This window comes from Pleurodeles waltl, chromosome 2_1, assembly GCF_031143425.1.
Source record: "Pleurodeles waltl isolate 20211129_DDA chromosome 2_1, aPleWal1.hap1.20221129, whole genome shotgun sequence".
In the NCBI taxonomy this organism is placed as follows: Eukaryota; Metazoa; Chordata; class Amphibia; order Caudata; family Salamandridae; genus Pleurodeles; species Pleurodeles waltl.
This window is the reverse complement of record NC_090438.1, coordinates 570,943,827-570,971,213: the sequence shown is the minus strand read 5'-3', so window position 1 is coordinate 570,971,213 and position 27,387 is coordinate 570,943,827. Positions and strand designations below refer to the sequence as shown.

The following is a 27,387-nucleotide window of genomic DNA, read 5'->3' as shown; positions in this document are numbered from 1 at the left end:
TTGGATTGGAGTGGGGCGAATTGGAGTGGGCAGATTAGATTGGTGTGGGTTGGAAGGATTGGAGTGGGATGGGATGGACTGGAGTGGGGTGGGGTGGGGTGGATCATACTGGAGTGGGGTGGATTGTTTTGCATTGCAGTGAGGCAGATTGGAGTGGGGCAGATTGTTTTGGATTGGAGTACAGCAGATTGCAGAGGGGCAGATTGTTTTGGAATGGGACAGACTGGAGTGGGGCAGATTATTTTGGACTGGAGTGGGGTAGATGGTTTTGGATTGGAGTCGGGCGAATTGGAGTGGGCAGATTAGATTGGTGTGGGTTGGAAGGATTGGAGTGGGATGGGATGGACTGGGGTGGGGTGGATCATACTGGAGTGGGGTGGATTGGACTGAATTGGAGTGGACTGGAGTGGTGTGGGTTGGACTGGAGTGTATTGCAGTGGGTGGTGTGGACTGGGGTGAGGTGTATTGGACTGGAGTGGACGGGGCTGGATTGTTGTGGATTGGATTGTTGTGGTGTGGGGTTGGCTGGATTTTAGTGGTGTGACTGTGGTGGATTAGAGCTGGACGAATTAGGATGGAGTGGTGTGGACTGATTGGGGTGAGGTGAGGTGGACTGGACTGTAGTGGCGTGACTGTGGTGGATTGGAGCTGGGTGAAATTGGATGGAGTGGTGTGAATTGGATTGAGATGAGGTGGATTGGATTGGAGTGGGGCAGATTGTTTTGGATTGGAATGCATTGTTTGGAATTGGAGTTGGGCAGATTGGAGTGGGGCAAATTGTAATGGGTTGGAGTGTGGCAGGTTGTTTTTGACTGAAGTTAGGCAAATCAGAGTGGAGCAGATTGTTTTGGATTGGAGCAGGACAGAATGGAGTGAGGCAGATTGTTTTGGATTTGAGTGGTGCAGATTGTAATGGGGCAGATTGTTTTGGATTGGAATGAGGCAGATTGGATTTGGGCGAATTGAACAGGGGCAAATTGTTTTGGATTGGAGTGGGGCAGACTGGAGTGCGGAAGACTGTTTTGGATTGGAGTGGGGAAGATTGGCGTGGGGCAGATTGTGTTATGGTAGATTGGAGCGGGGTTGATTGGATTGGAGTGGGATGGATTGGATTGGAGTGGGGTGGATTGGGTTGGTGTGTGGTGGACTGGATGGGAGTGGGGTGGTTTGGAGTGGGGTGAATTGGGATGAAGTGGGTGAATTGGATTGGGGTGAAGTGGATTGGATTGGGGAATATTGTTTCAGACTGGAGTGAGGCAGATTGGAGTGGGACAGATAGTTTTGGATTGGAGTGGGGCAGACTGGAGTGGGCAGATTGGAGTGGGCAGATTGTTTTGTATTGGATTGGGGCAGAATAAAGTTAGGCAGATTTGAGTGGGACAGATTGTTTTGGATTGGAGTGGGGCAGCTGGGAGTGGGGCAGACTGGAGTGGGGCAGATTGTTTTAGATTAAAGTGGGACAGATTGGAGTGAGGTGGGTTAGAGTGGGGCAGATTGTTTTATATTGGAGGGGGCATATTGTTTAAGATTGCAGTGGGGCAGATTGGAGTGGGGTAGATTGTTTTGGATTGGAGTGGGGCAGACTGGAGGAGGCATAATGTTTTGGATTCTAGTGGGAGACACTGTTTTGGAGTGAAACAGATTGTTTTGGATTAGAGGGGGATGAATTGGAATGGGGTAGGTTACAATGGGGTGGGTTGGGAGGGTTGGAGTGGGGTGGGTTGGGAGGGTTGGACTGGGGTGAGTGGTTTGGATTAGTGTGGAGTGGACTGGTGTGGGGTAAAGCGGGGTGGATTGTAGTGGAGAGGATTGGAGTGGGGTGGATTGGGAGTGTACTGCATGACTTTGTGTTAAAGCATCATTTCAGAAATTGCTTTGCAATATTTTGAAACAAAATAATCGTCATCTTTTGAGTAGAGCGCTCACTAGCAAAAACAAACGAAAACATGAGAGGAAAGTGAGAAAAGATGACTTGGCAAAATAAAAGAAAGTCAGCAATAAAAAAATAAAACTTTGCAGTTTTGTTTGTCTTGCTGGGCATCTTTTTGCCAGTCACAAGCTTTTTGTTTGCAGGGACTTAGAAGTTAAAGAGAACAAAATAGTACTTCAATCAAGACGGGAGCAGTGGACGGGCACTGATTAAGTTGAATCAATTGGTGCCTGGTCCCTGATCCACAGAGAGGAACGCAAATTATGCTTGCCCTACAGTAACGAATTAAGAGTCTGTAGAGAAGAGTGCCACGCAAACAAACAAATGGTAGGCAACAGGCAGGCTACAAGCCCTTTACTGTACACAACAGTCTCACAAGCGAGACGCATGCACTTGCAAGCCCCACCCAAAACATATAATCATATTATGATTTTAGAGAGAAGATCTAGACATACAAATCAACTTCACAGTTCCAGTACAAGCAATTCAAATAGGTAGCCCTCCACTAAGTCTCAGAAAACACAGTGTTAAACCCTGTATTCTAGTTGGTGAAATGCTAAATGTGTGTGTATGTTGAGAATGCAAGTGCATTTTAACTTGATGTACTATATTAAAATTGCATTATAGTATTCATATCAGTGGTGCCGGTAATTTGGGGAGAAGGGGTGGACAGGACACGCATGCAAATTCATTCACGCACTCACGCGCACACACACACATCCATTCACAACACTCATTCCCAAATATTCAAACATTAATTTAAAAAAACAGACACACACTTACCTGCAGCTCAGCCTCCGAGGTCCCTGGAGGGTTTGGACTCATTGGGAAAGGCAGCAGTCCCAAAATCGTCACAGAGTGGGATGGGGTCAGTGGGACTGCCGACCCCACCCCACTCTGTGATGAAGTGTCACTGATAGACACTCGGCCTTGGGCGTTTCAGGGCTTAAAACTGAAGTGCCCAGGTTGGAGTCAATGAGTGACCCTACCCCTCAGTACCAAGAGGGAGGGTCTCAAGGACCTTTGCTGAGCTGAGGAGGTCACACCCACAAAAGCTGTGACCTCCTCAGCCCAGCAAAGTTCAGCTCAGGCAGCCAGGAGCACATGTCTAGCTCCTGGCTGCCTGACCTGAAAATGAAGTGTCTGTGAGGCCGACATTTGCTCAGCCTGACAGACACTTCTTGAGGGACAAAAGGAGCGTGGGCATGGCAGCTCAGCCACAATAGACGGGCAATGACTGATTCATATGCTGTGCCTCCTGAAACTTCAAATTTCGATTTACATGGGTGTCCATTCTTTGATATGTTTTTTTTTTTTTAAGTTCAGTTGCTATCAGCTAAGAAAATAAGTTGTACAAAAAATAAAAACACAATTCAAGCCCTTAAAAATTAGCACATCTTAAGTTGGAGTAGTGGAAATGGGGATCAAAAAATATTTTTAATATAAGAACCATCACACTTTTGCATTGTATGTGGTCTATCCTGTGTCCTGAGATAAGTTGGTCTCTGAAGAATTGAGGTGGTAATAGCCCAGAAAATGTGGTATACAAAAAAAAGAAAAACAGAATTCATGCTTTTGTCATAGTTCTAATGTCATAACTTCCATAGGTCACACTCACCCATACCATTGGAAAGACGTTTGAATAAAAACCAAAGGCTGATTGTGAAAAATATGAATCACTTGAAATAAACAAGAATTGTTGTCAACAGTTAGTGAGGCCGACAGTGAAACTAAATCTTGAGTTGTAACAGTGCAAATTGTGACCAAAATGAATGTTGATTTAAGAAATTGGTAAATCATCTCACTTTTATGTCCTATGTGGTCGTTACTGTGTCATTAAACCCTCTGGTATCTCCTGCTGACCAATGAATCTCAGCTCATCTGTGAATGGTTGCAGTTTAACCACATTTAGATGAAATCGAGCATTTAGTATAGTGGTCATCTTCTTGGCCCACAAGTTCATCTTTGTGTGCCACTAACTAACTAATCCTCCTTTCAGTGGTCTAAAAGGTCTGCCCTAGGACAAAGTGAGGACTAACGTGCTTCCACCATCCCATGGAAGCTGCACACAAGCAATATCCCTGGTATGGGAGTAACATGGGACAGCAGAGTGATTGGTGGTGAAGCTGATGGTAAGCCAGAGTGGGAACTAGTCAAGTTAGTATAAAATAGGTAAATTAAAATACTTCTATATCTCATTGGAGATGGAGAATGACTTATGCTCTGCAAAGCTACAATGACGTATCCATAAATAGGGAAATTGAGTCTGATGTTCCTCTTTATTACTGTCAAGTCAAGCTTTCCAGTAGATAATACATTTACTCCGCAAGATTCTGATGAAAGTCACAGGTCTTTCAGAAGCCTTTTGAAGTGCTTTTATATTCAAACTACAGATCTGCATAAATTTCCTTGCCAAATCTGGAGACTAGATTTACACCTATCATCTTCAATGATACAGAGAGAACTCAAACAGTTCTATTGTTATCTTACATCACTGTAGATCCTATGAAGAAAACTGCACAGTCTTGAGGAACATCCATTCAGAGTTCAATATGGGTCTATCTTGTAATATCACATAATCAGAGAAATCTTTGCCACTGCCTTCCTATGAACTATCGGGGGCATTTAGGTTTGGTCTAATGCCAGAATGACTGTAAAAATATGATTCTCCTGTTGCCCCAAACCCTCAATTCCCAAATGCCATTTGGAGGTTGGGGAACAGCAGGGTTTGCACAGCAGGGCCTCAGCAGGCTCAACCAGCAGAAAACGTAGACTTGATGGCCTCTGTGGCTCTGGGCCACAAGGTTATAGGAAAAGTTACTCCACCACTTTGAGGGGGTGACTGTCATTGTAGAGCAGGGTGGTCATCTCTGTATTTTTCTGCCTGGAACCACTAAGCAAGGAGTGCGGGACTCAGGTAGAGAATGCACACAATAGCCCTGGTATACAGCGAGAGCACTCCCTCCACATCATAGCAATTTGTGTTTTTTTATGATACAAACTCCCACTTTGGGAGTCTGGTTTAGAAAAACAAAAAAGTATAGCACGTGGAGCCAAAAAAACACAAGGCACCTGCTCTGTGTACTTCTCTGCAGTATGTGCATCAGCAAAACCAGTAGATACTCTGAAGGCAGACAGATTATGACAGGTGATCCCCGTTGCTGGAGGGGAAGCCAGTGCCCCCACTGACCTGCTGGGGCAACAACCTTATTTTGAATGACTATCTATACCACCAGCACTCAGCAGCATTTAATTTCAATAGACACCTCAGCTCTTTTCCCTTTGGGTATCAACCTTCCAAAACTCCCATTCTTGACGCCTTTGATGGCAGAGGCATAACATCTGAGTATCAGGAATTCAATGGAGAGTTTGTAAAAGCCGTCTCCCTGTCTTCTTTGAAGGCATAGCTATCTATAAAGAGCAGTCAGTGGAAGTATGCTAGACTAGTAAATACACGCTTGACTAAATTCATTGGCTGGTCGTCCTAAAGATAGATGTGTTGTGTCTGTGTTTTTCTTTCATTTTCAAATCATAAAGCATTCCAGCACAAGTCAAAGGGTTCCGTATTTGAAGTATCCGAGCCACAGAACAATGTCAGGTGAAAGAAATGCCCTCATTTGGATGCAAATTACAAAGTGTTGGTTTGCTTCGCACGATCATCTACTAGCAACACTCCTACAGCACCCTGACAGCGAAAGCAACACTGCAAGATCACCCGCAATCAAGACCACTCCAGCAGCACCTGCTCATAGCCAGCACTCCTAGACTCCTAAATCACCTACCCCTTTGCCCACAGTGAGCGCTCCTGCACCGCCCTGACAGCTCAAAAGATATCTCAAAACTATCGATGCCCACCACCACACCAGAAATATCCTCGACAGCAAGGACTTTCAGAACCCTGTACTCCGACGGTATCTGACACAGAAAGCACCCTAACGTAGAAATAACACTTAGAAAGCTTACGGAAAATAACAAACTTTCCTGAAGGCAGCCACTGTAATTCAATTTTAACTTGACCTTCAATATGAACTATCTCTATATCAACCAAGTCATTTTAAGCGAAAACTGGTTTTGAAGATCCCTTTCAAATAAAGGAGCAAAACTGCATCGTGTGAGACCTTTATTCTTCATATGTTCTTAATTTCTAACAAAACACTGAATGTTTTTCTCTTGCTAGGCACTGAAGACTAGGTTTATTTTATCGCCAACGCTAACCTGAATAGAGTTGTAGTGTCAGTAATCTAAACTTGGTGTTATGTATTTTCAATGGATCGATCTTCAACTGAACGCAGCGTTCCATGTCCTACCCTTGTGATGGGAGTACTCAGACCAACAATGGTAATTTGGAGAATGTAGCATAAATAGTGTACAATCGTTAATCAATAAACCAACCCCTCTTGAAACTGGAAAAATGCCCTGGGTGTCTGAAATGCTGGGGAGAAAACAGTGGTGAGTGGGATTGATTGGGTCAAACTTCTTATTTCTAGGAATCCACTGTATCATGCAATGAAACTCTTATCATTTCACAAAGTGTGCATAATAAGATGACAAAGTCAATGCCCTTTTTTGTCTTATCAGAGTCCACTCACCATTTTCTTAGGATTACATAAAAGGAGGGGTGTACTTGGTGTGCCCCTTCAGACCACAGATCTGCCCAACTTTGGGTCACAATCCACTTCACTGTGGGCCCTCAGCTTACACGCATTATAGTTGTGTGCGCTGAGGTCAAAAATTGGAAATATTAAGAGGCCAGCTAAATGGTAAACTTAGGGCATGACTGACTGCACATTCTCCACACCAATGTAGGAGTCATTCCCACCCAAATAATTATTGTAGCCTAGTATGAAGGCAAGCAGTCAACTCTGAGCCCTTTATGCGCCCACAGTACTTTTCAGTTATGACATTAGTTGAGTTACTCAGATCTTCTTTACAGTTTAACTGGTGGTGAGTATTTCTACACACAGCTTGTCCAAACCTGACTTAACAAGTGAATACAGAATTAATAAAGAGTTTGAGAAGGAATCAAACTTATATGAACTCTGAATCTTAAAAAAGCACGAGCCTGTGACCTTCACTCTGTTTTTAGCCCAATGTGCTTATTCTGGCGACAGGCATTGTGCTGCACTTCAAGGAGGAAGAGGAGGCTTGGCTTAGAATTTCCTCCTCTCACCTCACAATGAGAAAGAAGAACTTTATGGGTTATTCCAATCTGCATGCCAGAAGAACAGCTGCTGCACATTGGAGATCAAGACAATTACCAAAATATGAATTTATTATGCTATAGAGAAGAAGGAATGTAGCATCCCACGCGGATCACTATTAGTGCTTGGGGATCAACCATTCCTGTCCTCTCAACATTAGGGACCACCCAGCACTATATACTTGACATCTGAAAGGCCCTCATGAAAGGAACGTTTTCAGAGGAGGTACACAAATGGAGTAGTCTAGCCGCTATTGCACAGGAATTGGGGTGAGCGGTCTTGAGTTCAGCTCATGCCTCCCCACTGACACCATGTGTGAACGTTCGGCAAAACACTTAGGCCCTCATTCTAACCCCGGCGGTCTCAGACCGCCGGGGCCAGGGTCGGCGGGAGCACCGCCGACAGACCGGCGGTGCCCCGCAGGGCATTCTGACCGCGGCGGTTTGGCCGCGGTCAGAAAGGGTAAACCGGCGGTCTCCCGCCGGTTTACCGCTGCCCTTAGAATCCCCCATGGCGGCGCAGCTTGCTGCGCCGCCATGGGGGATTCTGACACCCCCTACCGCCATCCTGTTCCTGGCGGTTCGCCCGCCAGGAACAGGATGGCGGTAGGGGGTGCTGCGGGGCCCCTGGGGGCCCCTGCCGTGCCCATGCCAAAGGCATGGGCACGGCAGGGGCCCCCGTAAGAGGGCCCCACAAAGTATTTCAGTGTCTGCCTAGCAGACACTGAAATACGCGACGGGTGCAACTGCACCCGTCGCACCTTCCCACTCCGCCGGCTCAATTCTGAGCCGGCATCTTAGTGGGAAGGTTGATTTGCCCTGGGCTGGTGGGCGGCCTTTTGGCGGCCGCCCGCCAGCCCAGGGCAAATCCCAAAATACCCTCAGCGGTCTTTCGACCGCGGAGCGGTATTTTGGTGGGGGAACTAATCACCCCCTTAATCTCTCTGTGTCTCTACAATTTAGGACAACTTAAACTGCAATTCCCCACATGAAGCACCACTTCAGGACACACACGACAGCCTGGATGTCATAGACTATGCATCTGTTAATAAACAATAATCTGACAGGAAGGTTCAGTGAGAAAAAAGCTTGCTGGTGGCAAAGTGCTGTGGTCCACAGGACAATTATTCAAATGCGCCCTCACGTCTATTTTGGGTGCAAGGAGGCTTCTTATGCTAAAAGTATATCTAAGTCGTTCATAAACTAAAAAGCAGACATTCGTTTATGTTCATTTACATTGTTCCTGTGCTCTCACAATAGGATTTTTCTCTGAACGGTTGCAAAAGTATGGCGTGATTTGGGGCATTTTGTTTAACAAGCGTAACAAGAAAATCCGGAAATTATGTGCGATTAAGCCGGCATAATGTGAATTTCACTTTGATCTAGTCATGGCTTTGCACCTGGCAAAGCAGATCCATCCTTCCATGCCTTCATAGGTTTGTAAGTTGAATACCATAAATTGGGTAACAATCACATCTGTATTTTGCAGTGCTTCGAAACAACACATATATGTGTTATGTGCTGATAGATAAAATACAATTTATTAATAATGGATCAAGTACCAGTAACTAAGGAAGGAGATATTTTCTGGCAGGTAAAATGCAATAACAAAGTGGAGTGAATATGTTGCATGTGTGTCCAGTCTTTCCCAAAATATATGAAGCACTTGATTATCACGCACCTTGTGGCACTCCATTTTTAGGGTCGAGCCTGCGTTGCATGCGCTCGCGCATGCGTATCGCAGTGAGACTCTTTAGTTATTAGAAAAGGGCTCGGAGCCCTGTCGACGTCAAGTCAGTGTGTTTGATTGGTTTGTGGGCTTGCCTAGTAAAATCTGCTTGCTTTCATTAGTGGAAGGCATGCACACGTCATGCCTTTTCCGGTGGTTAGCCCTCCTCCAGCGCAGCGACCAAGTACAGAAAACATGTGAGGCTCGCTGTTTTCTGTTGGATCGTGGACTACTTTTTCTCTATTTTCCTAGCGTGATTTCGCTTGGCATAAGTCGAGCGCTTACACAGTTAATTTCACTTTTTTACGTACATAAAAGCACTTTTGCCGATAGATTAAAAGTCGGGTTAGGAGTTTCAAATGCGATCAGCTCTAACATGAGCAAACGCGAGACCCGTTGCATTGCAAATGCTTGTTTGGTTCAGTGGTCTGGCTGCTGCCTACCCCGAGAGTAAAGAAACTATTTATCACTCAAATGGGTTGTGGTGCTTGTTATCTGATTTCTAATTTATCAGCCAGTTCCTGAAAACAATACTTTAACACAGCTTTCATAAAGGTGGGGATACTGAAAAGAGCATTGAGAAACATGTCATGCATAGCACTATGGCTGGCAAAGGACTCGCAATTTGTAATTTCTGTATTTATTTAACATTGAATGAAAACTTCACGTGCACTGTAAATTAGCAAAGACATTTAGCGATGAAGAGCAATGAATAAGGTTTAATCAATAACTTTAAAGTACGGATTCATATTAACACATTTATAATGAACCCAAATATATTTAACATTTAAGTGCTATTGTAGTATGTATGTGTTTGTGCATTTGTAAATATAGTGTGTGTTCATACACAAACATGTCGCACACACATATCTGTGAGATCAACTCAACTAATGGCTAGGTTAAGACTACCACTGGAAACTGGTTATATGACTGGCTAATAAAGGTTGACACTATTTGGCAAATCTGCATATAATGTGGCAGGCACGTGATGCGTGTAGGCTGATTTTTTCATTTCAAACTTCATGTCGATTGGTCAGTGATGTCCAAGTTATTATTGGGTAGAAGAAGAGAGTGATTCTCATTTTAAGTCTCGGAGGAATGTTTGGTTTCAGCTCCAGCCAAAACTATTGAATTGTTTTACACAAAGCACCACATGAGGTAGAAGTGTACTCAGGTTACGCCCTTTTGGTGGTTTGGTAGAAATTCATTCAATAGTTGTTGAGGTATTTGCATTTTAAAAAGTTGCCGGAGGGGCTTTTAGGGCTAATCTTTTGCATATCTCTGTTTTCGTTCATATCTTGGTGCCCTTAGATAAATAAGCACACAATTTGGCAGCCAGGTAGTTTGTTTAACTGACTAAGGTTCTCACTTTCACTCAGTGCGGGTTATTGGTAGCAGTCCAAAAATACCTTTTTCCATTTTAAGACATGTAGGGTTTTTTCCCTGTTCTCCTACGAAAACTGCTGAACTGATTTACACCAAAGTAAGCATGAGAGAAATACTGCAACGCTCCAGTTCGTATTTTGTTTGAATTTATTGTACATAAACTGGTTCTTGAACCAATTTGCAAACTAAATTGAAAATGTAATATTAAAGATATACAAACTATTTACCACTCGAAAACCCATTAGCTCTGTCCGCCTTTCACAGTATCACAACACAAAAATTCAATAAACGCACACTATAACATTACAGAACACAACTTCACCGCAATATAAAGGGCCTGATTTAGCGTTTGAAAGAAGGGGGTTACTCTATCACAAACGTGATGGATATCCCGTCCCCCATATTACTATTCCATTATAGCCTATGGAATTTGTAAACTGACGGATTGGGTAATCCATCATTTATGTGACTGAGTAACCCCTCTGCCAAACTCTAGATCAAGCCCTATATAACACAATTCAGCAAGCACAACTCAAAACCAAGAGGTAGCACAATACAAAACACAACACGAGTAAAACTGCATAATTTAACACAACAGAATATCACACCATACAACAACTAATTATCGAAGCAACAAGATGAAAAACTAAAAAACCACCTAACCAACAATAGAACAACAAAGCAGCAGCACAACAAAACACAAAAATGCACAAAACACCAGCACAACTACACAGAAACAACCTGGCAAAACAACAGTACAACAGGTGGTGTCTGGAGCCTACCACAGATTATTGGGAACCTGAAGGCCACGACCTGTACCTGGAGCCATGTGTATCAGTATTGGGGCACATGGGTTGGAGGTGAGCGGTGGCTGAATGCGGTTGTGGTCGGCCGCAGGCTGTGGCTTTCGCTGGCCGGCACCAGCTCTGTAGATTGATGCACACTGGCATCACAGAAGAGGTAACAGAAGATGCTCATTTATCACTGTACGCATGATATTCAAACATAGGCTTCTTCGGCCTAAGGCTTTGAGCACCAGCACATTACTGAAGAAGTATCTGACAAGCATGTCGGGTATGACAAGGGAGATACTTTATTACTTTCAGTGGTAGTACATCTATTGAGCTTCAGTAATGGACTAGGTACCCTTTCTCCTGTAAAGCCATCTACAGGATCAGTCTTAAGCTGTAGGTCACAGGTTCAAACTCTAGCATGGATGGCTCAGAATGTAATCATTTCATTAAGTGATAGCACTACCACATCAAGTAAGCGGCAAGAGACCGTTTAATTCATGGTGTTCATCAGACAACTTGTTATCATTGTTTTGTTGTTACTTACTCGCTCAGGAGATGTGACCTAGTAGTTGAAATGCTGCGTGTAAAGCCTTAGGACCCGTTTTCTACTTCTGGCTTTTGTCACTTGACAAAAATCGTGTCACTTATGGCAAATTACTCAGTCTCCCTGTCCTTTAGGTAGTAAGCATGTAGGATGTTTAAAAAGCTGCTTAATGCCAAAATGTAAACTTAACGGTATGTACATGACGCAGAATTGTCTTCCAGTCCCTAGTCCATGTTGAGTATGACGTTGCACCCGGCTAGCCTTGTACAACCGTAAAAAACACACATTGTAGGGCAATGTACGTCTCTGTCAGAGGCATGAGACACAATAAGGCTTTCCCGCTACTAAACGTACTGACCTGCTAAGAAGAAAGCAATGGCCTGCATCTACTGGGGTGGCAGAAAGGTTAGATTTGTATACCTCTGCATGGCAAGTGGAATTTCACTAGTCTATGCATAAGTTATCTGTGTGTACGTCATGGGCAATGCTACGCTAAAGTGACTGGAGATACCCGCCTTGCCATGCCACTGAAGTGTAAAAAAAGGCCTGAAGGGCCCTGTTGCAAAGGAAGGAAGAGCACAAAAAAATCAAAATGTCAGTTTGCCGAGGGCTAAAAAAATCCTTGCACTGGAAGTATAAAAGAAACATTCCATTAATTCATTCAATCAAATGTATCTCAGGGCAGTGAAGACGCAAGCTGATTTAACACTACTGTAGGCGTATGGTCACTCCATCGATGGCCTAAAGGTGCCTTCTTAAGCATATTTTCAGATAGATAAAGGCATTTTAAAATAAGTCTATTTGCTATAAAAGAGTTGCAAAGAGCAAAACATCTGTGTGGGACTGATGACTGGGTTCTCAGTAGAGAAATACTCTGAAGGAATGAAAAGCAACAAGACTTATAGCTGTTTAAGTATGATAAATCGTGGCTTTCCTGAGTGTGAACGGTGCATTTCACCGATTTAGTAGTATGCAATTTTTAAAGTACGGACATTTTCGTGGGTAATTGATTTTGCAGATACAGCTATTATAAAACGGTAACTTTATACTTGTGTTAATTCCAGCATCATGGCAGGTGACCCTCGAGAGATGAAATTACTGCATCTAGTTTCAGAGTTATTCGGAAAATGTGGAGATAGTTATCACATCATCACGTAAGAGAGACACATGGATCAGCGAGCCCTGATCTTTTAGCAACAAAACTGGGACGATCTGCCCAGCTGGAACAGATGTTAAACCTTTGCATCCTCTGTGCTGCAGAACTATCCCTCCTATCGCTGCCGGGGGCGCCCCCCAGTAAAACAGTCACTTGTAAAGCCAACAGGTGTCTCCGTTGGGACCTACTGGATTTGCCAGTGGCCATGCTGCACAGCATCTCTCACCCATGCACGCGCTTCCAAAATGATGCACCTGGTTTTTTCTTCTTTTTTTTTCCCAATCTGAGTTGGATTAGTAAATTAAAAAGAAAATAGCACAAAAGTATTTTTATTTTTTTAAGTGGGTGGGGTGGTGGATGGATGCAACATGGAGGGCAGGATGAAAGCACCAAGGAGGGCTGAGGAAGGGGGCAACAGGATTGGGGCGGGTGGCCGAAAGCTTAACGAAGGAGAGGAACATGGAGCTGAGGCAAAAGTACATGGGTGCCAAAGCAATATGGTGGGAGGGGGGAATACTTGTCTGAATGCATCGGCGACCAGGAGAGAAGAACGCAGGTGAGAGAGAGCAACATGGAGCTGAAGAAGAGGCAAGAGCAGCACACAAGAGAGACAGCTAGAAAAGGCATGCACTCTCATGAAGAGCTTAAACAAATTGAAAAAAGTAGTGACTGTAAAAACAACCAGTATAAGAACACAAGTAATGCAGCCATTCTCCAGACAAGAGAAAACACAAGAAGAGGAAGTAAAGCCCACACAACCTAATGAAAAAGAAGCAAGTAAAGCCCACACAACCTAATGAAAAAGAAGCAATCAAACAGGAATGACGATAAAGCCAACCAATGGCAATCAATGAGTGGGGTCTAAACTGACTGTAAGCTGGCATTATATCTTTTCACCAACAGACAGCTTTAACTGTCTGGTACCTGACACCTAAACAGGGCACCCACAATATGTCTTATTAGGAAATAATTAGGAAGTTTTGATGTTCCTGCTTTAAGGGATTTTTCGCCATTACGGAGAGATGCTATGTTCTTCTCTAACAGAAAATCTGAAAAATACGATTGAGAAAACCCATAACGACAAAGACATATGGTAGTCTTTTATTAAGAAACTCACCCCACCTATGGGGTGAGCAATAAAGTCCTGGAAAAAGAACAGAGGTGGATCTACAAATAGCAGGCTGCAGACTAATAAAGAAGGGCTCAATGGCAAAATACTATGGAATCAACTGAGCGTCCATTAGGTTGTAGAGGAGCACTAAGAATAATCATATTGTATGACTCCTGGAAGTAGTATATGCTTTTTTCCAACGTGCGGTCTTTGTCAGAATTGTGGTTCAGAATGATTTGGTGAAAGAGGCTCCTCTACAGACTGGAGGTCCAAAGTATCAATTGTAGGTTTTCACCTCATCCCCTATGAGATCATGCCCCTTGTTTCAACATGGCATGTCCAAAAAAATATAGAAAAAAGAGTATTGGTAGCACGATATGCAAACAAGTTGGCACGGGCCGTCCTGGCCCATTCCAATATGAATATGAATTCCCACCTCATTTCTCTTACTAAACACCGTTTTCTTACCAAGGGAGTTCGAGGTCACACTGAAACGTCATCACAATATGAGTTCGATGTTCCAATAGAAAAATACTTTTTTAGCCATCACAGTAATACCAGGTATAAGCATTCTTTATATATATATATATTTTTTAAAGGGCTTTCTTTCAGCTCCAATGACGTATGTCTTTTGAAAAAATTGCTTTTGACAGCACTGTGTCCACATAGATAGACACAAGGCCACTTGGGCACTACATACCCCAGAATTCTTGGGCTGGGCTCCTACTGCGCACATCAATGAAATCTAATGCAACAGCCAACCCGGACTCCCACAAACACATGCACCCTACACCGGAGTTTACTATCAGTTTCACCAGCGCGAACACACACATGGATGTTCAGGTCCATTAACTTAAGTACTTACAGGACCTGTGGCAATTATCTTCTTTCACGAGCAAAACCTGCATCGGCCCCAGGGGATGATCAATCCTGAGACCCCACTGGTCAGTTCTCCTTATCAATGACCTACAGCTTGTCCAGCTCCAGGGGATATAATCCCTCTTCCTCAGCATATCATGACCACAAGCCGGGGAGAGTGGCAGCACAGTAGGTGTTACGGACTGTAGGGACCCTTGACAATGTGAGTAAACCCAGGCCTGGGGCAGTAAAGCCCTAGACTCTTTTGAACATTTGGCCTTTTTCAGTTGAGTATGACTTTGCTGTAAGTGTTAACCTCATAGTCTTGTTATGGTTATGGGTATTTTAATGGATAAGCTGACTCTTCGACAATTGTTTTCTCACCATCTACCAATTTGTTCGCTACGGGGAAACCAGTGTTTGACTACAGAGCCAACCCCCTCCACCTTCCTAGGGGTAAAATGTATCCAGTACTAGGGTAAGTGTAAAAAAATCCACAGCATGCCACTGTCTATATACACATCCCACAACCCTTTTGATCCACACGTGTGTTTGTATGTACTCTTGAACATGACTGCTAAACCACGATTTTGTTTTGTTCACGTCTGGTCACAAAACTGAATAATATATGTATGAGAGAGCGGATGCACCATACTTGAGAACGCAATGCTGATGTGAAGCATTGCATGTGCAAAATGGTATGTTGTGTTGCAATGAATGCAGCACTAGAGTGTGGTATGAAATAATCACAGCTTGGAGTATGTGAAGAGACACCCACTTGTGGGTGGAGTGCACGTCACATCTATAAATACACACTTTGTAACTAGTTTTGGATAAACTGCCTTTGCATGCCTTAATTTAGTATGCATGCCATACATTTTCAAGACTTAATACACGTCACCAGGGGAGTACTAGAAATAAAACCTGCCCTGACTAATGCCCAGGACCATAAAGACCAGTAATATAGGGCAAAAACATGTTGGCAGTATAAGGATCATAGGACCAGGACAACCCATCCCCAGAAATAAGGTAATATGACCCGGAATAGTGACCAGAAGAACATATAAGAATGATTCCAATGTATAGCAAACACTCACCCATAAGAACAAGAACTGTAAATTAAACAAAGAAGAAAATCCAGGCTAAAGCAAAATTAAGAAATAACCAGTTTTTATGTTTTAGCCTTCACGCAGTATTCTCGTTTTTGTTGTAGAATTGTTTTCTTGACTACTGATTGTTTCGGGTGGGTGGTGTGTTACCCTTCTCTCTGGTACCATTGTTCATATAATCTCTAGCTCTATATGCACACTGTATCAATGGCTACCCATACAACATGCGCCTCTTACAAATGGTAGCCTACTAGGCAAAGCCTTGGAAAAACTAAACATCTGCATGCAGTATTGAGTCTGACCTGGTTCCTCTGGGCAATCTTCTGTCCCTTCTTCCAGCGCAGGATGGGCTTCAAAGGGGGGAGCTCCAGCTCTTCATTTCCAACCACATGGTCTCCAAGACTGTAGGCTGCTTCAAACACAATCGGAGAGATCACATCTTTGACTCTTCTCTGAATATAAAAGAAAGAAGGGGTTACATGGTGAAAAACATGTATATGTTTATTTATTTCAACAGCATAGGAACATTTAAACCAGACATATTGTACATAGTGTCAATTACAGTACATGGTTGTATCTCTAAGTCTGGCAACAACATGCATGTATTACAATACACTTCGCTAAGATATCATACACATATTAAAAATATACATTTTACAATGCAGTGTGGCTGTCCTCATTCTCGTTTATCAAGTTTTAAGGAGTTCTTCCAGTATCAGATTTAACTTTTTGAGAGGGGTGCTGCATGAATTTTAGGGATTCTTATTAAGGGGAACCAGGAGACTTAATAATCAGAAGTTAGAGGTGACTATGTAGCTTGGGTGTTACTAGAACATTATGGTAAGTGGAGCTTAGATTTGACTTAGTATACATCGTGTTCACATGTTAGAGATGTAGCTAGGGGCCACACAACAGTTTATACAAAGCCCTATTGTTTGCTGTGACCCATATGACATCACAAAGGTATGCTGCAGTGGAAGTATATTTTAGCATTAGGGTGGCAATGTTTAGTATCTAGTTTAATGGGACAAAGGCTCAGTTGAAGATTCCTACCAGAAGACTATTGAAGCATTACTATCTAATAAATGCTGAGGAGCTAATACGTGTTTTTGGCTGTGTTGAATCATATGTGTGAGTCTATGTTGCACGTGCTGAGTAGTTCCATTTTCATTGCTGGGTTTCATTTTCATTGCTCGGTTTAAGAGGACTAGGTTTCCAGATAAAGAAATGCATTTCAGAGAAGTTGGCGGAAAATGGATACAATCACATTCAGCTCTGAATTCTGTGGAAGATGGGAAATATTGGCCTTCAATTTTTGTAGGACGTAGCGTCAGTGATCATAGTGCCGTTCACTGTTGGATAGCAGTGAGGCAGGTGGAGGTGTGTAACTATAGGTGAGATGTCAAGGCAGGTAGGAAAATAATATTTGGGTGTTGTCAGCATAGAGTTAAAATGATAAGTCAAGTGAAGAGATGATGTCACCGAAGGAGGTCTGTAGCATGAGAAAGGTAGGAGACCAAGGACAGAGCAGTTATCTTGATGCCTTTGTGTCTCAAGTGACTGTAAAGGGGTGGTCGGAGATATCTAAAGTGAAATATTCTGTGATGCCAAGCAAATCCAAAAAAGAGAGTAGAGGAGGATAATCAACAGTGCCAAAGGCAGTGGATAGGTCGAGTACTATGAAGATGGGAAGCGAGTTGATTGTGGTGGACAGTGGAGATAAAGTAAGATACATTTGATAGGCCAGTGTCTGTAGAGGAGAGGCCACAGAAACCTAATGGGGCGAGGGTAAGGAAACATAAGAGTGTGGAGCAATTGAAAATGTTCCCTTTGAAAATAAAACCCAGCAGGAAAATAGAAAATGTAAAAAACGCAACTCTTTTACAATGGCTGGCAAAGGTCTAACTCATTAAGTTATGTGTGCACCTGCGTGTTACTTAGGAGCACATATACCATAATTTACATCTGCATATTCAATGCAGTGTTTAAGAAAAATGGAAATTTGCATCCATAAATGGATTCCTTCACCCTTAAAAGTCTGCCAGTATGTGGAATCATCAGAGCGAGTAAATCAGCACAGAAGGGAGGGTTGAGGGAGTCTCAGTGTGAGGACACCTCTAGTGATCACACACAAACGTGCAAGCAACTAGGAAGCTACAATGTTTGTCAGGTACACTGGCCATCAACATTTTTGGAGATGTACTGTCAGTGACAAAAGCAGGTACACATCCATGGTGGAAACAGAAAGGGTTCACACTCAAAATTGCCAGGCTTTCTCTTTCCACTATAGAAATGTCTTCCTCATTGAGAAATACAAAAAATAGTGGGCCACGTTGCCTTTACATGTGATTTACACATAACAAAATGTAGATCTGGTTCATATCTGAACGAGGAAATGTGTACAGATATGACTATCGCTGGGAATTTGCAGAAGTCACAGGTTCCCAGGATCAATGCAGGAATTCTCTGAAAGTTCCAGGTCAATGTCACATTGACCACAATACATGTTAGCCAATAAAAGTAAAATCCTGACTCTTTAACCTAAACTTGTGTGGATCAAGACCCGTCTTCTGTCAAAATCTGCAGTGGAACTTTGCTTTCTACTATTTAGGATAAAGTCCCAAAGATCCCGTGCTCTGAAGCATCAGATGTCCATCTCAAATGGCTCTTTGGAGACACAGACGTTATGGGGACTTCTCCTGGTTTCCCCATCATCTAAACTAACTATAAGTGCTAGTACTGTGGGGTTCAGTGCTGCTTCCAGTAGTAAATGTCAGAACACAAGCAAAGCAATTTCAAAGTGACACTGCAAGCCTTAAAAACTACAGCTGTAGTTGTAAAATAAAGTTCTTGTTTAGGCACATTCAGATTGTTCATTAACTCCTGATCTCTGGTTACCTTATATTAAGTTTACCATCATCCATCTACTTCAGTCAACTCTTCAATTTGTCCCACCACCTGGGTGTCCCCACCAAAGAGCAAAAATAGGCAAGGTTATTGCCTGCTTGGGATTGTTGAAGTCAGGAAGGGTACTGTCCAAAACCCCTGTTCTGTTGAAACTTAAGATAATGAGCCTCAAACAGCATCCAGTCCACGCAATCACACCCAGATACAGATGACCCAGACACTTGTATAACTTCACAAAATGCACTAACTATCACACACCCTCAAACTGCAGAACTCACATTCCAACTCAAGCTAATGAACTATTTCTCTGCACTATTCCATGTGCCAGACATCGCAGACCTCATCACTTATCACAAGTTTGATGACATTTTCACCATAGAAACATAGGCCCTGATTCCAACTTTGGCGGGCGGCGGTAGCCGCCCGCCAGGCGGGAACCGCCAATCGGCCGCCATGCGGCCAAAAGACCGCTGCCGGCTTTCCAACATTCCCGCTGGGCTGGCGGGCGCTAACCAAGTTAGCGCCCGCCGGCCGAGCGGGAATGAGGCTGCAACACAGAAGCCGGCTCCGAATGGAGCCGGCGGTGTTGCGGCCGTGCGACGGGTGCAGTTGCACCCGTCGCGCTTTTCACTGTCTGCTAGGCAGACAGTGAAAAGCTGGCCGGGGCCCTGTTAGGGGACCCCTGCACTGCCCATGCCAGTGGCATGGGCAGTGCAGGGGCCCCCAGGGGCCCCAGGACACCCCTTACCGCCAGCCTCTTCCTGGCGGTGAAAACCGCCAGAAACAGGCTGGCGGTAAGGGGGTCAGAATCCCCAGGGCAGCGTTGCCCTCGCGGATTCGCCCAGCCGGGGCAAAAATGGCGGGAAACCGCCGGCCCCGGTTTTCCGACCGCGGCTTTACCGCCACGGTTGGAATGGGCTTGGAAGCACCGCCAGCCTGTTGGCGGTGCTTCCGTCATTCGTGGCCCTGGCGGTCTTGGACCGCCAGGGTCAGAATGACCCCCATAGTTCACTCCACAGCCTTGTGAAACCCAACTTCATGGAGCTGCTGATGTGACAGATACCACTTTGTAACTCAAACCTTCCATCTCACCCACAGGCCTACCAGGGGAACAACACCTTCACTGATGAATTCTGAGATCTCCTGACACCTCATCCATCCGACATGCCCATATCACCTTATTAAACTTACTAGACAACAGAAGCTAAAAAAAAACTTTAAAAAAAGAGACATCCTCTTCAACCTCATTGACACACTTAACGTGCTACAGCATGTCACACAACCAGAACACTCTTAAGGCCACTTCCTCAACCTCGTCTTCTCAACATTACCAACAATCTAATGCAAACCAACCATTTCCCTGGACTAGACTGACAACTTTGCTGTCTCAGTCTCCCTGCTCAGCATCCTACCAACAAATGGAGGCCTTCACAGAGAGAAGACCAGACCTTTAGATCCTTGAAATACTTCTCAATCAACAACCTAATACTTGAACTCAACTCTCAACCTATCAACTCCATTTCTAAAGCCAATAGCCTTCTAAACAATGTCAACACATTTTAGAAAACTGAGTGAACACCCACAAACCAATTTAAACATGCAACTGCAAGCCCAAAGCTTTCACACCTGGTACTCTAATGACTTTGCTGACAGTAAATTATTCATCTGCAGATAGGAAAAAGTGGAAAGAAACAGAACTCCTGAAAACCTCATGTTACAGATCAGCTTCTGTGAAAAACACAGACAGCAAATCACATCAGCCAAAGCAAAGTATTACAACAGCACTATTACTTAAGCCACCAAAAGAAAAAGAATGCCTTTTAAGACAATCAAGCACTGCATCAACCCTATGCCAGACCAACCAATTTCTCATTCTACAGAAAAGTGTAATGCCATCAACCTCTTTAGCTTTTAAAGCCCTGCCTCTCACAGATCTCAGCGACCTATTTAACTCCCTTAAAGTTACATTTTATGAAGATGATGTCTTACCCTCGTCCTTCATCAAAGCTCTCTCTCGGGACGCTCTCTTAACCTTACTCACTATTGTCAATACCTCCCTCACTCAACGCATATTCCCAGAAGCTCTCAAGCAGGCCATATCCACCCACTCCCAAAGAAAGCTATATTAGACCCACAAAGACCATGCCAACTATTTGCCCTTACCATTCATGGGTAAGACAATTGAAAAAAAGTCTATGCTCAACTCCATGATAATCACATCAGTATAACTACAAGTCTGGCTTCATATCACGCTGCAGCACAGAAACAACCACCTTACACACCTTAGGGGATGCCCTCTTAACAGAGATGAAGATGACCCCTATTTCCTTATATTGTTGGACTTCACTGATGCATTGACACAGTAGACCATTCCACTCTCATACAGGGAGTGCAGAATTATTAGGCAAGTTGTATTTTTGAGGATTAATTTTATTATTGAACAACAACCATGTTCTCAATGAACCCAAAAAGCTCATTAATATCAAAGCTGAATATTTTTGGAAGTAGTTTCTAGTTTGTTTTTAGTTTTAGCTATGTTAGGGGGATATCTGTGTGTGCAGGTGACTATTACTGTGCATAATTATTAGGCAACTTAACAAAAAAAAATATATACCCATTTCAATTATTTATTATTACCAGTGAAACCAATATAACATCTCAACATTCACAAATATACATTTCTGACATTCAAAAACAAAACAAAAACAAATCAGTGACCAATATAGCCACCTTTCTTTGCAAGGACACTCAAAAGCCTGCCATCCATGGATTCTGTCAGTGTTTTGATCTGTTCACCATCAACATTGCGTGCAGCAGCAACCACAGCCTCCCAGACACTGTTCAGAGAGGTGTACTGTTTTCCCTCCTTGTAAATCTCACATTTGATGATGGACCACAGGTTCTCAATGGGGTTCAGATCAGGTGAACAAGGAGGCCATGTCATTAGATTTCCTTCTTTTATACCCTTTCTTGCCAGCCACGCTGTGGAGTACTTGGACGCGTGTGATGGAGCATTGTCCTGCATGAAAATCATGTTTTTCTTGAAGGATGCAGACTTCTTCCTGTACCACTGCTTGAAGAAGGTGTCTTCCAGGAACTGGCAGTAGGACTGGGAGTTGAGCTTGACTCCATCCTCAACCCGAAAAGGCCCCACAAGCTCATCTTTGATGATACCAGCCCAAACCAGTACTCCACCTCCACCTTGCTGGCGTCTGAGTCGGACTGGAGCTCTCTGCCCTTTACCAATCCAGCCACGGGCCCATCCATCTGGCACATCAAGACTCACTCTCATTTCATCAGTCCATAAAACCTTAGAAAAATCAATCTTGAGATATTTCTTGGCCCAGTCTTGACGTTTCAGCTTGTGTGTCTTGTTCAGTGGTGGTCGTCTTTCAGCCTTTCTTACCTTGGCCATGTCTCTGAGTATTGCACACCTTGTGCTTTTGGGCACTCCAGTGATGTTGCAGCTCTGAAATATGGCCAAACTGGTGGCAAGTGGCATCGTGGCAGCTGCACGCTTGACTTTTCTCAGTTCATGGGCAGTTATTTTGCGCCTTGGTTTTTCCACACGCTTCTTGCGACCCTGTTGACTATTTTGAATGAAACGCTTGATTGTTCGATGATCACGCTTCAGAAGCTTTGCAATTTTAAGAGTGCTGCATCCCTCTGCAAGATATCTCACTATTTATGACTTTTCTGAGCCTGTCAAGTCCTTCTTTTGACCCATTTTGCCAAAGGAAAGGAAGTTGCCTAATAATTATGCACACCTGATATAGGGTGTTGATGTCATTAGACCACACCCCTTCTCATTACAGAGATGCACATCACCTAATATGCTTAATTGGTAGTAGGCTTTCGAGCCTATACAGCTTGGAGTAAGACAACATGCATAAAGAGGATGATGTGGTCAAAATACTCATTTGCCTAATAATTCTGCACTCCCTGTACACACTCTGGAGCTTCAAATGGGAATCCACCAACACTGTGCTTCACTGGTTCTTCTGCTGCCTTTCAAACACCAGTTTGTTCACATGGGCACCTCAAGGTTCCAAAAGATCTCTATCACATGTGGGAGACCCCCAGGGTTCCATAGCATCTCCTGTCATTTTCAACTTCTACATGAAGCTGCTTGGTGCTCTACTCACAGAAAACAGCATCAAGATTCACAAATATAAAGATCATATGCAACTCTACATGAAAGTCTCTTCTGCTTCAAACATCTAATGTCTCAAACACTGCTTATACATCATTCAAAACAGGATGTTTAGCACCTACCTGAAGCTCAACCAACCCAAGACATAATTGCTGTAATTTGCCAAGAACAATAAACAAAACACAATACAAACCTGGCTTAGTGATATGAAAATCGATGGCTTCAAACACCAATTTTCACTGAATGTCAATTCACTTGGATTCACCTTGGACACTAAGCTGACCCTCAAGGAACACGTTGCCAATAAATAATGACAGCCTGGTACCAGTTCTCTCTTCTAAAGAAAATGGAAGTGTTTCTTCCAAAGAGTGACTTCACAACTGCTGTTTAAACCTCTGTACTACTGCACCTGGATGGTGGAACTACCCTGATCCATGGCCTCTCAGACTCCACAGGTAGCCTACAAGCTGCGGAATGTGTTATCCAGGGCCTGAAGAAATATGATTATATAATCACCAATGGTTCCCCTTGTCGACCAGCACCTTCAAAATTTACAAAAATGACTGCATCATTTACAAAGCATTCATGACGAGCAAACCCACTTATCTTGCTGACAAGCTCACTATCTCTGGTGGTTCTCAGTGTACCTGTAGCCATCAGTCTGAGGAATAAGACATGTAAAATAAGAAAGAAACAAGGCTGCATGCCTTTTTCATCTATACACCCAGGATCTGGAACACCATCCATGTAAACATGATATTGCCTCACTGCTGCTCCAATTTAGGAAAGAGTTGAAAAGACTTGCCTCTTTAAATAAACACTACATAACAATGCAATTACTTTCCACTATTCAAATATCGCTCCTATCACTCACTGATTTAATGCTTGTCTTTGAAGCTGGGCTACATTTACCGTCTGGCCAGATATACCACATGCTTATACATACATAAGACTCACATTCTTCACTTTTCACTGCTCTTTTTGGGTATATTTCCAAAAGACTATGGGGCCGATTATGAGTTTGGCGGTCCCAACATGGGACCGCCAAACTCACCCCTCCTGCCCTATTACAAGATTTCTGATGGTCTGACCTGGATGACCGCCAGAAACCTTGAAATAAAGCATTCCCATTGGTCAAACGGGCGGGAACAGTGCTACGAGATAGCACTTGGCTCCCTAAAAGGAGCCAAGTGCTATGTCGTAGCACAGAGGGGGTTGACCAGCACCCTCATGAGGAGCACTGCCTGCAAAGCAGACAGTGCGCCTTCCAACGGTGCTGGGCAGGGGGACCTCAGCACTTGTTCTCCTCCAGCCTTTTCATGGTGAGGACACCATCATAAAAGAAGCTGGCAGAGAACAAGGGTGTAATCAGCAGTGCAGTGCTGAGTTCAGCACCGCCCTGGCTGATTACAACCAGGGCCGCCGTCATTCCATCGGCATCTTGGTAGAGACGGTGGTCTGTTGGCGGGTCTGCCCGCCAAACTCATAATGTGGAGGTCAGACCACGACAGCCACGGGAGTCCGACCACCACAGTGAGTCTTGCAGTCTTGTGACCGCCAGACTCGTAATCAGGCCCTCAGTACTTTGAAAAAAGTAAACATAAACAAACAAGCACAATCCATTAGGTTTCTCCTATTTTATTAATAATAAGCTGCTTTTTTCATTGCAAATCATGTTTGTGCTACTTGGGGGAGCAGGTAGCGGAGTCACCAGGGAGGTAGTTGACAAGGGACTGCTTTATACCTATTTTTAGGGGTTAATGGGAGGATTAAAGGTGCTTTAGCAATAATACAGGACACTAAAGTAAGAAGCAGAGGCAGACGCATTGATTTGTCCCAACGGGTGCATGTCTGAGCCCCGGTGCTGCCAGAAGTGGATGCATTGACCTGTTCCCCCGGGTGCATGTCTGAGCCCGGATGCATGTCTGAGCCCCTGGGTGCATGTCTGAGCCCCCCAGGCTGCTAGGGTGATGAAAGAAGGAGCCAGACAATGTTCTGCAGAAGTACATAAGAGATGACCTATAGCTTCTCTAAATATCATACAGTTGGGAATAAAAAAACATTTTACTTGGGCTTTTTCACGCTCACAGGCTGCGCATGATGTCCACGGTACCAATATCACCTCAGGCCATTCTCAGTAAAGCATAGCGGCTACCCAATTGTACAAATGTGGAGTGCCTGCAGTAAGTCAAAGCACTGATCAACCATTCACAAGTACATATATGTGTGGCTCCAGCTCTCCACAAGAGCAGAATCCATGAGCACGGAGAGGAAAGGGGAGCAAGCCGAAAATAAAGTCTCTGAGAATGGAAGAGGGTAAAAGAGATCAAGGCTTCTCGGGCGCAAAGGAATCTGGATAGAAGGGACGTAATAGAGAAAAGAAAGGGGTGCATAATAAGTTAATTGATGGGAGTTTAGTTTGGTTTATGGATCAGAAAAGGAGGCTGGAAAATTAAGGACAATGGGAAGTAAAGCTACGGAAGTGAAACAAAGGAGCCAGATAGTAGAAAACAGAGACGGGGTCCAAGAAAACAGACAGGCCCAAGGAAGAAGATGGCTGAATGGGGATGGGAGGCTATGCAGGGGGGGCGAAAATAGTAGCTTAAAGAAGGGTGGTGTTATGTGGAGAAAGGGATAGCGGAGAAGTGCGCATACTATACTTGGAGCGGGAGTTAAACATTGCACTTACCTTGGCATAGGCAGTGCAGGGACCACACTGCCCAGCACCATCATAATGCTCACTGTCTGCTCTGCTGGTGTGCTACAGTATTGGCCTAGGCTCCCTTAAGGGAGCCATGACCAATACCGTAGCACTGTTCCCGACGGTCAGAATGGCAGGAATGGCGTAATACAATGTTCCCATCGGTCAGTCTGGCGGGAACACTGTAATATGCTTGGGGGTGGCGTCTACCCCACGGGTTTGGCGGTCGGCTCGTCTGACCGCCAGACTTGTAATGAGGGACTTAACCTACCAATTCATAAAAATAAATGTGAATGTGTACTTATGTAAAGTAAATATTGCTAGTGCAAAGAGCTCCAATATATTCGGGTCTAGTGTGCATTATATAAATCTTCTGCAAATGAAATAACAAAAAAAAGCAATGAGAGGGAGGACGGTGGGAAACAATGGCGGCAAGATGAGTGGGTGAAAAAAAATGATGCAGCGCTTCAATACCTTTGGGTCAAGTTTGCGCTGTGCTAAAACAAAAAAATACACAGTAACGACAAAGCATCATGGGGTGGGAGATATAGGGAAAACAATGAGGATGAGAGAGGGGGTTCAGAGGGTCTGCAAACACAAGCACTATAGAGAAGTGCTAGGTTTAAAATACAAAAAAGTACCTCTACCAGCAATGGCCAGTGAAAGGATACTGGCCGCAGAGACAGGAAATTGTACTTCGTACAAGCTCCAAGGACGACCAAAGTGGACGAACAGAAAGTGGAAGCAGGAGGAGGAGAGCAATGTGGGAGCCAACAAATGGTAAGTAACGGTAAGTATGAGGGTGGGCTTTAAGCCCATTTTTTTAATGATTTTTTATTCACAATAGCTTCCGCTGACAGAGCATGCGTGCTGTAGGCGACACCTAAAAAGAGCCATAGTAAAACACACAAACCGGAACTATGCAAAGGTGTGTTGGCCAAAGATTGTCCAGTGCCCATAAATTCCAGCATTCAAGGCCTTTCCCAGGGACGAAGAACAGATGCTTTTTCTCTTCAGAAACTTTCCACAAAAGGCATTTGTGAAAGCCAAGGAAATGGCAAAATATGCTTGATGCCCAGTAAATCCTTAACTTTCTAGGAAACCTATTTCTCACTCTGTTTTGCTAGATTACTGAAAACCCCTCCCAAAAAAATCAAAAGAAAAACAATGTTGACACGTCAAAGAATAACTTCCTTTGGCTGGGCAGCAGAGCTTGAGTGGAAATTACAGTTTCTGCAATGCACCCCGTGCTTCTCTAATTAAATCAACTGAAAGTGCAGACATTTTAAATTGTGAGTGCTTGCAGGTACCTCTAAATTCACTGACTGAGGAATAATCCAATACCAATCCGAGACAGAACAGTAGAGAGCGGGATATAGTTCAGAGTGTTCAAGGCCCATTCCAAAAGGGCAGTCACCACCACAGAAAGATGAATAGAAGTGTAGGCCATACCCCTATAGAAACGACGTGATCCTTCTCACTTCCTGTCTGATTGAAGGAACCACAGGTGCTAAATAACACACATACGCTGACAGGCCAGGCAGAGAGCCATACAAAATACATATATTTCTTTAGAGGCCAATATTTACATTCAAACAATTAAGCAATAAGTCAGCGAAGGAGCTACTGCCAAAAAGGAACGCACATAGTGCATCGCTTTCAGAAAATATTCCATGTTGCCTCAATATAAAATCCAGTTGGGGTCAGAAAGCAATCCCAACAGGATATTCAGTGGTGCTACATAAATTATTTTTCCAAGTATTTCCTTAAAAGATTTCTGTAGTCCAAACCAGACTTGTGGGTAGCAGA

At 43.8% G+C, this 27,387-nt stretch overlaps 1 protein-coding gene across 1 annotated transcript in view; it reads right to left on the bottom strand.

Moving 5' to 3' along the window:
* The window catches only part of ITGA9 (integrin subunit alpha 9), an 818,222-nt gene that overhangs the window by 370,404 nt on the left and 420,431 nt on the right, over window positions 1–27,387 (bottom strand). Inside the window, exon 16 of the mRNA XM_069215150.1 lies at window positions 16,120–16,269. Within this exon, the coding sequence (XP_069071251.1) occupies window positions 16,120–16,269 (150 nt within the window). The remainder of the gene's footprint in view (window positions 1–16,119; window positions 16,270–27,387) is intronic.